The sequence below is a fragment of the Pseudoliparis swirei genome, chromosome 20, assembly GCF_029220125.1.
Source record: "Pseudoliparis swirei isolate HS2019 ecotype Mariana Trench chromosome 20, NWPU_hadal_v1, whole genome shotgun sequence".
NCBI lineage: Eukaryota > Metazoa > Chordata > Actinopteri > Perciformes > Liparidae > Pseudoliparis > Pseudoliparis swirei.
This window is the reverse complement of record NC_079407.1, coordinates 2,498,668-2,511,202: the sequence shown is the minus strand read 5'-3', so window position 1 is coordinate 2,511,202 and position 12,535 is coordinate 2,498,668. Positions and strand designations below refer to the sequence as shown.

General features: G+C 42.9%; 1 protein-coding gene across 2 annotated transcripts in view; it reads right to left on the bottom strand.

Moving 5' to 3' along the window:
- Positions 1 to 10,803: 10,803 nt before the first annotated feature.
- Positions 10,804 to 12,535, bottom strand: part of chrd (chordin) — a 17,961-nt gene continuing 16,229 nt past the window's right edge. The window contains exons 20-22 of one of the 2 annotated variants that reach the window (XM_056441676.1): positions 12,133 to 12,411; positions 11,534 to 11,627; positions 10,804 to 10,972 (exon numbers count right to left, since the gene is read on the bottom strand). In XM_056441676.1, coding sequence (XP_056297651.1) covers positions 10,905 to 10,972; positions 11,534 to 11,627; positions 12,133 to 12,411 — 441 coding nt within the window. In that variant the 3' untranslated portion in view covers positions 10,804 to 10,904. The remainder of the gene's footprint in view (positions 10,973 to 11,533; positions 11,628 to 12,132; positions 12,412 to 12,535) is intronic. The other variant, XM_056441675.1, reaches the window with a different exon arrangement.

The window sequence follows — 12,535 nt, the reverse complement described above, 5'->3', positions numbered from 1 at the left end:
AGTTACGTTACTTTAGTTACGTTACTTTAGTTGCGTTTCGTTAGTTGCGTTAGTTACATTACGTTAGTTATGTTAAGTTGTTACGTTAGTTCCGTTCCGTTAGTTACATTACGTTACATTATGTTAGTTACGTTAGTTGCGTTACGTTAGTTGCGTTACGTTAGTTGCGTTACGTTAGTTGCGTTACGTTAGTTGCGTTACGTTAGTTGCGTTACATTAGTTGCGTTACGTTAGTTGCGTTACGTTAGTTACGCATTAGTTACGTTAATCTTGTCGGAGCATTGCGCAATACCAGGAGCCTGAAACTGAACCAGCTTCAATTTAATTCAGCCACGTGAATTTTAATAATTTATACTTGAGCTTCTCCTACAAGCTCCGTGGAAAAAGACCCCTGAGAAAGAAATGTTATCAATATTAAATTGGGAACATAAATTAAAAAGTTAATATCACAGTGAGTTATTAGTAATGTGAGCAGCCGGTCCTCAGGGTGACCTCAGGGTGACCTCAGGGTGACCTCAGGGTGTCCTCAGGGTGACCTCAGGGCAGGGTTGCCAGGTCTGTGTGACAAAACCAGCCCAATGGCCAATAAAACAAGCCCAAAAAACAAGCCCAATATCAGAACTCAAAATATGCCCGTGCCAAACCATATACACTGCTTTTAAAGTCCAACAACATTGCTATCATTTCCAAATGTATTGTAATATCTACAAAGTAACAACAAATGGTTAGTATGCCAGCATTAAAAGCAGTTTTCCCGAAACAGTTATTTCACCTAGGTCCTAAAATGGCCTTGTGTAATTAGATACAGTATATTATCATAAATAAAATATAGCTCTGTGAAGGTGTAGACCAATTCACTGACGGACAAACTAACCTGTTGCTTTGTCTTGAGGCTTTCTTCCCTTTTCTCTCTTCCTCCCTGCCTGGACAACATGAATGTACTGTTTTTACTTCATATGCATTTACTGTAGTTAATGCAATACCTTATTTCAACTGAAACACCTTATGTTGCTTCACTATATTTTTATCATATACTTATAGTTCAAACAATGTACGCACTCGACAACTGGAGAACGGAGCAGCATTTCGAATGTGTTTTGCTGTGGTTTTGGAGATCACTGGTGCACGAATCTCGGTTTTGCAGTACCGACAAAAGCTTTAGTATCATCCCCAGCCACACGTTCTATCCATTCTTTAATTCCGTTTTCACTTTCCCATTCTTTCGTATATTTCTTCCCGTATTTAGCCCACTTACCGGGTGGCATGTTTCTCCAGTGTAGCTACACTAACTACCAGACCAGAGTTGGGATCGAGCGGGTCGCGGGAGACTGAGAGCGGCGAGAGCTTTAGGTGCGTGTGTATGTGGGCGTGTCCCATGTCCATGTGTGTACGTGCTGATCTGGAGTCAGTTTGGTAGGATTTGGGTAGAAATAAATTATTTCATTTAAAATATGGATTTTTATTTAAAGATATTCATGTAATTTGCATGCAAAATAGGTCTACCCGAACCAGCGGACAAGAAATTCAACCCGCGGCAACACTTCAAAAGTAGCCCAATTCCGCGGGAAAACCGCGGACCTGGCAACACTGCCTCAGGGTGACCTCACATTGTGATTCAGTATAGATCGAATTCTTCGGTCATACACTGAGGCCGTTACACATTTACAGCCTTATCATCAATTATGGATTACAAAATCCAAAAGCTCACAGATGCCTCATGGCCCATGTGTGTGTGTTCATATATTTGTCAGTGTGTGTGTGTGTGTGTAGATTCTGTAAAGGAATTTATGTGTGCATGTTAAATATACAATATATATGAATGTGTCATATTTATATGGGCATAAAGAAAGGGCTTCTTGTGATTTTGTTTTGCTTGGAATCAAGTTGTTGTTTTGCAGCTGAATCTGGTAGAAAGACGTTGACTCACACACACACACACACACACACACACACAATGTTGCTCTCTATTCTCAACCGTCTTCTGTCTTTGTATATATATATATATATATTTAATTAAACTTGTGTACAGTGGGTGATGTACTGTACTGCGAGGAGATGGAAACACTGACATCCATGTGTCCCCGGTACATTTCTTTGGCTCCGGTGCCCCACGCAACACTTGCGTAACACGATGTTGAGTCACGGCATCCCGTACTTCAAAAGATGTGAAATGAGAACTTTGCACGGATACATTTACATTAAAATACACATTTTTAACAACTAGAATAAAAAAGGGTTTGAGCTAGCCGGGAGGAAACGGAGAGATTTCTTTTGACACAGGAAGTTGAAGTGGTGGGAGATATGAGACAGGAAGTCTGAATATGAGATTAACTAGTTGAGGTCAATCAGAAGATTGACTTGACTACGTTTCAGTGATTTAAAACCAGCTTGAATATGAGGGACTGAAAACACAATGCAAGGTGCATAAAGTATTTCAGGATGTCAATATCACCGCGACAACAATGTTATATCAAGTCAATCATCTTTTCTTCTCTTATGAAAACACACTTGTTACTGTTTGTTATCCCTGTTTATTGTTTTTATAATCGTCGTCATTGTTCTATTGTTTTGTTCTGTGTGTATTGTTGTGCACCTTTCACCCAGTCCAACTCCTCGTATGTTCACTTGGCAAAAAACTGACATGACAGCAAAATAAGAAACACAATTTAATAAAGAGAATAATGTGCTGTTCCACGTGTTGTGCTTAAAAGAACTGGTTATTACCTTCGCATTGAAAATGCGGAAGGTTATGTTTTGATCGCCATGTATTTATTTATTTATTTATTTGTATGCGTGTTACTCGCATAACTAAAAAAGTATTAAACCGAATCGCATGAAATTTGGTGGGATGATTGGTTATTATCCGGGGACCATTTGATTAGATTTTGGGATCGATCGGGTCAAAGGTCAAGGTCATGAAAAGGTCAAAATCATCTTTTTACAATAGCACGGTCAATTTTTATCCAAAATGTTCAGAATTCAATGCCCAATCTTGTGATATGCGCTCTACTGAGTGCCCATTCTAGTTAAACATGTTTTAATCTGATGTGTGATTGTACACGACATCCTGGATTTCCCGCAAAATAATTCTCCATAATACCTTTGATCAGGTTATTTATTTATTTGTTTACTCGTTGTGTATCTGATCCCATGGGAGCCGCCTCACTCCCTCCACGCTGGAAAGAAAATCAATAATTGAGCCGGCGGCGGCCGACCATCTGGAGGCCGGCGAGCGGCGGCAGAGCGGCCGCCAGCTCGTCTCGGCTTCCAGAAACAATCACGGCTATTCTGATAACCAGTTAGCGTTTTTTTAAACTGTTCAGAATGGGAACAAGGATCAGTAAACATGGAGCCATCTTCACTCTGTGTGGGAGCATATCACCGAGGAAGACGGCGGTAGAGCAGACGGTGCTTTAAAAAATAGATTTATTTAAACTGTCAACACATTTCTCAAAGGTGTGTCATTAAATATCACGATGACATTACATCTCATTTCGCTCTCATGCACGTAGAATATCCACTGAATTCATCAGGGTTCAGTGTCTCTAGGGATTGGTTAAACCTTCTTTCTCTTTTTTAACTATCACGAAAAGAGATAATCCCAATCCAAGAGTTTCTGTTTCATGTCTTCCCGGATGATGACATCATGTCACCACAAGTTGGAGACAGAAGGAAAACCGCCCCAGAAACCGTTAAACAATTTCTTGTCCTCGCTCGAACATCAGAAGCCTTTACGATCCAAATAATCCATCCAGAGATCCGTCCACGCACAGATTAAAGAAACTGTCAAACAGAACTAAAATAGAGCAAATAGCACAAAGGAATCTCTGTGGTTCATCCTGATGAATAAAAAGAAGAGGATTTACACGAAATTATCTCCACCTCTTTTAAGAAAGGCACCGAGCTCCAAATTCAGTGTTCAGAAAGTGCTTCATGTGGCCAGGAGCGGTTCAGCGGTGACCTGGAGTCTGACCCCCCCCCCCCCCTCCAGCGTGCACACAGTGTGACCTGTGGTGCGTTCACGGTCTCCGCTGCGTGCCAGCGCTCTGCCTTTGATTCCCATCAATTAAATCAAGTTCAGCATGGTGCAGTGTGTGTGTGTGTGCGGGTTTGTGTGTGCGGGTTTGTGTGTGTGTGTGTGTGTGTGTGTGTGTCGTGCAGTTATCTCTATCCATCTTGTGACCAGAGGCGTCGTGAGGAATGTTGGAGGTGAGGACCGAGGAGTGAGAGAGGCTGCATGGCACACGCACACACACACGCACACACGCACACACACACACACACACACACACACACGCACACACGCACACACACACACACACACACACACACACTATAGACGGGCATGTGGACGCGCAGTGCGTCTCTACCCACCATCCTGGGTGTCCCGGTCGGTCCTGAGGCGGCGGACAGCGGCCCGTCACCTGCAGCTCTCCATCCCTCAGCCTGGGGGGGGGGGGGGGGGCGTCCGGCAGGTCACAATCCCGCAGGTTGGAAGACAAAGTTTGTTTCGAGGCAACAGTTTATCCTCCGGTCCCCGGTGCTTCAGGCTGCCGCCCCCCCCCCCCCCCCGTGCTTCAGGCTGCCGCCCCCGGTTACCGGCTGCAGATCCCGCCGGTAGCAACAGCTTCAACTTCAAAGACGCGTTTATAATCCCGACCAGAAACTAATGTACATCAAACACACGCCGCACTCATCTACATCATGGGGAAAGGAGCCGGCGGCGTGGTCATCTGTCCGGTGGTGACGGGAGGAAACAAGTGGAGAGAGAGAGAGAGGGAGAGAGAGAGAGGGAGAGAGAGAGAGAGAGAGAGAGAGAGAGAGAGAGAGAGAGAGAGAGAGAGAGAGGGAGAGAGAGAGAGATGCAACAGCCTCAGCATCCTCAGCTCCCGCGTTGCAATGCGGGGCGCGCGGCCGGTGGAGCAAGACGGCTCGATTCCAGATGTGGGTGTGGGGGGGGGGGGGGGGGGGGGGACTGCACTGCTGGATAGGTGGGAGAGGGATGGAGGAGAGGAAGGCAACGTAGGAAGAGAGAGAGAGAGAGAGAGAGGGTACCTGTTGAGGCTCGTGAAGATGTGGCGAGCCTCCGCATCACTTGGTGTTTGGGCTGCAGGAGGAAACAATGCAGCTTCATTACTCTATTAATATCTCATCGTAAATGTATATCAGATTGGATATGATGAGAGATGCCATTTCATGGAAGAGTGGCACATGATCACTCACCCAATTAAATGCAGAAAGTGTGTGTGTGTGTGCGTCCGTGTGTGTATGGATGCCCCCCCCCCCCCCCACACACACACACCCTGAGGCAGCAGTAGGACTCATGAGAGTGAATTATTTTATGTTGTTTTGTGTTGATTTGTCATGGAAAACAAATCTGGTGTCAGACTGCAGAGAGGGGGTTCCCTCCAGGAGCCCCATGTTGTTGTTGTTGTTGTTGTTGTTGTTGTTGTTGTGTGGTGCATTCATTTGAGCATCATCTCTTTCAAACAAACCTGAGGGTGTCGATACTAAGTGGCTCCAATAGTGGATGAAATGTCCCCCTGGTGGTCAGGAGAGAGAATGCAGCTTTAACACATGAAGCATAGACTTCTATACAACAAGAGGAGTCGCCCCCTGGTGGTCAGGAGAGAGAATGCAGCTTTAAAACAAGAAGCATGGACTTCTATACAACCAGAGAAGCCCCCTGGTGGTCAGGAGAGAGAATGCAGCTTTAACACATGAAGCATAGACTTCTATACAACCAGAGGAGTCACCCCCTGGTGGTCAGGAGAGAGAATGCAGCTTTAACACATGAAGCATAGACTTCTATACAACCAGAGGAGTCGCCCCCTGGTGGTCAGGAGAACGCAGGTTTAACACATGAAGCATAGACTTCTATACAACCAGAGGAGTCACCCCCTGGTGGTCAGGAGAGAGAATGCAGCTTTAACACATGAAGCAGAGACTTCTATACAACCAGAGGAGTCGGCCCCTGGTGGTCAGGAGAGAGAATGCAGCTCTAACACATGAAGCATAGACTTATATACAACCAGAGGAGCCCCCTGGTGGCCAGGAGAGAGAATGCAGGTCCTTTAAAGCCCAAACGCATTAATTTCCTCAAACATCATTAAAGTAATCACCAACATCTGCTGGCTTCTGTAACCGTTGTTTTTCCTCGGCGCTCCAATTCAACACAAATTTAAAATTCCTGTTGCTTTGTGGAGGGCCGATGTGGCGCGAACATCCCTTCATCCCTCTCGTTATCATCGTAACACAATCTCGCCCAATTAGCTAACGGCAACAACAGAGAGAGAGAGAGAGAGAGAGAGAGAGAGAGAGAGAGAGAGAGTCTCTTTGTCCTGGACTCTCCTCCGGCTTATTCACATTTTAATTCAGGAGAGAATGAAGAAATATCACCAAATGCAGATTAAACTATGCAAACAATTTACTACCAGCTGCGTCATGTAGGACTCAAGGACTCAAGGATTTAAGGACTCAAGGACTCAAAGACTTAAGGACTCAAGGACTCAAGAACTAAGGACTCAAGGGTCAATTATTGGCATTTATGCACAATGGAGTTCTGCTGCAGGTCAGAAACAGGTGCATTTATTTGTATTTTTTATTTTTTTATTTCTGCATCATCACACAAACACTTCTCAGGGCAGATGACAGACCTTCTGACGTCATCGCAGATCGATTTGTGGGTCCAGAAGGTTCCGGTCTCTGCTCTGGACCTCCTCCTCTCCCTGCACCGCCGCCTCCTCGCCACCAGAGGGCGCGCGAGCAGCGGCGCGGAGGGAAGCTCTCCGCGGGGTGTCGGTGCTCTGCTGCGCCGAAACAGGTCAGAAATGAACACAAATAAACACAAATAAACACAAGTAAACACAAATAAACTCGCATTTTGTGGGCGTGGCTTATCATCTGCAAAAACGTGTCCAACAAGACGAATGACGTCACAGGAGGAGGACAAAGGGAGGACGTCCTGTTGTTTCTGGTTTATTATTCTACATGGTGCCACCTGTAAAGCAGTCCGTACTTTCCTTTCATCTGAAAGCCCCACAGTTCCTTTGCTGCCGTGATGCCCTCGAGCAAGGCATTCACCCCAACGCAAATATAGACTCGCATTATTACTGTCATCACTGTTGAGTTATTTTAATTAATAAACACTCAGGAGAGGAGCGACACTCCTTTATGACTCTGTCATGTGAAATCACAAAACATTACAATGAAATACAAACAGCTCACTTTCATTAAAGTGTATTTCATAATATATTTATTTTATTCTATTAGGATGTTTTTAGTTATATATATATATATAATTATATTAATAATAATAATTTAAAAAAGGATACAAAATGAAATAATATATACTATATATATATATATAAATTATATAAAAATATAAATGAAATAATATATACTATATATATAATTAATATTATTTAATTTAAATTATATTTTATATATATTATATATATACTATATATTATCTAATTTGTTACCCTTTTTTAATTGTTTATTAATTAATTATTATTGTCTGTACATGTGTGTATTCATATATATTTACATGTATTTGTAGGTGTATGTATAATTAGACATGCATTCACTACTTGTAAACTTATTATAACTTTTTTATGTTATATTTTTATCATCTGTTTTGTTTTTTGAGGCATTATTTCAGGTTCTTCTCTATTTTTAAAAATAAAATAAAAAGTTCCAAAAGTATTTAAAGTATTGTAAGGCGAGTTGTTTATATCTGCTCTCCTCCTCATCGTGCTTGAAACTTTCTTTTCAGAAGTGTGTGTGTATGTATGTTTGTGTGTGTGTGTGTGTGTGTGTGTGTGTGTTTGAGACAGATGAGGCCCTCTGATGACTGTACCACCTGTTTTCACACTATACCTCGACTGTCAATACATAACAAATGTGGCCGTGTGTTGTGTGTGTGTGTGTGTGTGTGTGTGTGTGTGTGAGTTCACAGTCTGTCCTGCTGTATTTTCCGCAGGACGTTTCCAGCTGACTGTTTTTCCTCTGCTGCTGTCGGAGCCTCAAAGACGTCAAAATGATAAAATGCCAACACGACTTTTGAAGTGCTGACATGTTTTTTTCGGGGACCTCGCTCACTGTTTTTCTTCACACACACACACACACACACACACACTGTTCTTCTATCTTTGTGAGGACACCCGTTGACAGAATGTGTTCCCGCACCCCTTACCGTTAACCTTAACCACCAAAATTAAACGCCTGACCCCAAAGCCTGACCCCAACGTAACTCTAACCTGAACCTTAAGACCAAGAACCAAGCCTTCAAACAGACCTTTGAAGGTCCATCTCAAAGTAAGGGGCCAGAATGTTCTCAGTTCTCCTAAATATCCTAATTTCTCCAAAATGTCCTAAAGCTCTGCTATTGGTCCCCACTAAGATAGCTGTACGAACATACACACACACACTCAACTTTCCATGACACAGCATTGACTTACATTTACTCCGTTACCTTGAATATTACCGCTACGATAACCTTAAAGTCGACCTAACCGTAAACTAGAATGTTATTTAGATGTTGTGGTCCCCATAAGGAAGGCGGGTCCCCACCATGTCAGTGTGTGGATAGATATATGTCCCCACGAGGTGGTAAAACAGGTTCACAAACACACTTTATTCCCCAGTTTCGCTCATAATCAAAGATAACTCCTTTCTCTTCCTCTCCTTTCTTGTTCTTTCATTTCTTGCCTCTCTCATGTATGTCCGTTGCCGGTTAGCTTAGCTTAGCATAAAGACTGGAAACAGCTAGTCGGTCTCCATCCAAAGGTAAAAGAAGAAGAAGAAGAAGAAGAAGAAGAAGAAGAAGCCGCGGGGAGGACCAGCCTGTTTCTATAAAGTGATTCTCGTCTCTTGCACGACGAGGAACAACAGAATAATTCGATGAACATGCGACGATGAAAAACAACGAGTGGCAGAGAGAGGGAGAGAGAGAGAGAGAGGGAGAGAGAGAGGGAGGGAGGGAGGGAGAGAGAGAGAGAGAAAGAGAGAGCTCAGGCTGGTACACATGTCATGCTCCTTCTTCCCAGAGCTGGAGCTCGGCATGCTTGACCTTTGACCTCCACCCCACTGATGACTTTACAACATGACACACACACACACACACACACACACACACACACACACACACACATTGAGGTCAACAGGTGTCATCAGAAGTGCCGTCGACCAGCTGGTGTAATACCGTGGTTTGGCCAGCAGGCGGTGTAGCAGGTGTGTGTGTCTGTGTGTGTGTGTCTGTGTGTGTGTGTGTGTGTGTGTGTGTCTGTGTGTGTGTGTGTGTGTCTGTGTGTGTCTGTGTGTGTGTCTGTGTGTGTCTGTGTGTGTCTGTGTGTGTCTGTGTGTGTCTGTGTGTGTCTGTGTGTGTGTCTGTGTGTCTGTGTGTGTCTGTGTGTGTGTGTCTGTGTGTGTCTGTGTGTGTGTGTGTGTGTCTGTGTATGTCTGTGTGTGTGTGTGTGTGTGTGTGTGTGTGTATGTGTGTCTGTGTGTGAGTGTGTGTGTCTGTGTGTGTGAGTGTGTGTGTGTCTGTGTGTGTCTGTGTGTGTGTGTGTGTCTGTATGTGTGTCTGTGTGTGTGTGTGTATGTGTGTGTGTCTGTGTGTGTGTGTCTGTGTGTGTGTATGTATGTATGTGTGTGTGTCTGTGTGTCTGTGTATGTGTGTGTGTCTGTGTGTGTGTGTGTGTGTCTGTGTGTGTGTATGTGTGTCTGTGTGTGAGTGTGTGTGTCTGTATGTGTGTCTGTGTGTGTGTCTGTGTGTCTGTGTGTGTGTATGTATGTATGTCTGTGTGTGTCTGTGTGTGTGTGTGTGTGTGTGTGGGGGGATGTCAGGGACAAAAGCTCGGACATGTGGTGATGGTCTGAGGAGAAAGGAAAGGAAAAGGTGGGGAAGGAAAGGACATATGGTGAAAGTGAGGAGGTCAGAGAATGTATCACGAGTGTGAAGAGGAAAGAGAGAACAATAGAGGTGGAGAAAGAGAAGGTATAAGAATGAGAAACCACAACTATCAGAAACTCATTTCACCAGCAAACAACTTTTTTATTTTTTTATTATTTTGTCTCCACGTCATCAATAAATACAAAAAACAACAAAAACAAACAAACAAACAAACAAAGCACCATCTTCATATTCATGAACGACACCGAGAAGAACAAAAGCAGCTGGAGGAGACGAGACCCACGGAGGTGAAGAAGGCAAAGCTGGCGTGAGTGATTGACAGGTGGGGAAATAATCTGACAGCCAATCACAGCTGGGGGCGGGATCAAGGGAAACCCGTAAAAAAAACGTTTTTAAAACGACGTGAATGGAATTTCTTTATTGACGATTATTCTCATTCTTTACTGGTAAAAAACACACACACACTCACACACACACACTCACACACACACATACGTAGGCAGCCATGACAGAAGCCCTGTCGAAATATATATGTATATATACATATATATATATTTATATATATATATAACTATAATATTTATATACACATATATATATATATTTATATATATATAACTATAATATTTATAAATATATATATATATATATCTAAATAAATATAAATTATATATAAATATATATATATTTATATATATAAATGTATACATATATATTAATATATATATATATATAAATATAATAGTTATATATATATATATCTAAATATAACTATTATATTTATATATATATATATATGTACATACACATAAAGGTATATCTATATACGTATATACCTCGTTGTCCCTTAAGGTTGGTCCTCTTCGTTGAGACTGAATATGTCTCTGTTCATTAGTACAATCCTGAAGCTGGGGGGGGGGGGGACCCAGTGTGCAGCTCTGGGTTTTAGGTCCATCGGGGGGGGGGGGGGGGGGGGGCAGGTGTCAGATCAGTGTCCCCAGCTCCGTCTTTTGTGTGGAGCCTTCATCATCGTCACAGAGTCTTCCTCTTTGGTCTCTGAGGACAGAAAAAAATATGGTGGTCAGGAGAGAGAATGCAGCTTCAACACATGAAGCATAGACTTCTATACAACCAGAGTCGCCCCCTGGTGGTCAGGAGAGAGAATGCAGCTTTAACACATGACGCATAGACTTCTATACAACCAGAGGAGTCGCCCCCTGGTGGTCAGGAGAGAGAATGCAGCTGTAACACATGATGCATAGACTTCTATACAACCAGAGGAGTCGCCCCTGGTGGTCAGTTCAGAGAATGCAGCTTTAACACATGAAGCATAGACAATGCAAAGATAATTTAGTGGTAAAAATCTTAATTTGAGTAAACATTTTTCAGCCAATCAGTTCTCATGATACTCAACCTTAGTTTCTTCATAAGTGTTTCATCCTTTTCTTTCCTCGCGGTTCTTGTTTAAAGATAATAACTTTACATTAATGTGAGATCTGAGCTTCATGGCGCCTGGCAGCTCACACTCCTCGTCTTTTTACTGCTACACTTTGTCTGGCGCTCTCTGATAATAATGTATGTGTGTGTGTGTGTGTGTGTGTGTGTGTGTGTGCTCACCGAGGCATTCGGGGCAGCAGGCCGCCTCTCTGCGGGCGATGCCGCTGCAGGTCAGCACCGGGCACTGCTTCCTCTGGCACTTGGTCACACCGTGCTGCAGAGAGGAGGAGGAGGAGGGACAATCATCAGCATCATCGTTTATCAATTAATAAAGATTAAAAGGGTCCAAAATATTATTATTATTAATATATAACTACCACTCAGATCCTCTGGTTCTTCACTTTAGTCATAATATATATATATATATATATATATATATAATATCATAATCTTCTTAATAATAATATAAGCATTTATATATGTTTGTACATATATATAAATATATATATTATTATAAATATATAATAATAAAATATATATTATTACATAATTGAAATAATTTAAGCATTTATATATTTTCATATAAATATATAGTTATATATTTATATCTATATATAAAAATATATAAATGCTTATATTATTATAAAAATATAATTATATTATATATATTATTATATTTTTGTGAGAGTTGGAAAATAGGCCCTGAGAGCAGCTGAAAACATTGATATTTCTAATATTTCCCCAAAAGAGAAGTTATATTTAATAACCATCCCACTCACGTCACACCAGCAGTTGATGCACTTCATCTCCCCCACCAGGGGCACCCAGGGGTGCCAGTTGTCGCTGTTCTGGTAGAAGCTCTTGCCGAACTTGCAGCTCCGGGGCCCGTCGGCCTGCATCATGTCCCCGTGCTCCGGGCCCCGCCCCCCCGCCGTGGGGGTGCGCTCCTCCTCGGGGGGGCACTCCTTGCAGCAGTCGGAGAGGCTGCGCCTCAGCGGGTGGCTGCAGGTGAGCGGCGGACACGTCACCTTCTCACAGTGCACCTCCCCCGACGAGCCCTAGGGGGAGCAGTCTGGTTAGAGTCATCTGGCACAACAACAACAACAACTGAGATACATGTCTCAGAGCAGAGACACAAAGACCCACACCATGTTCACATGTTTACACGTTAACTTGTTTACA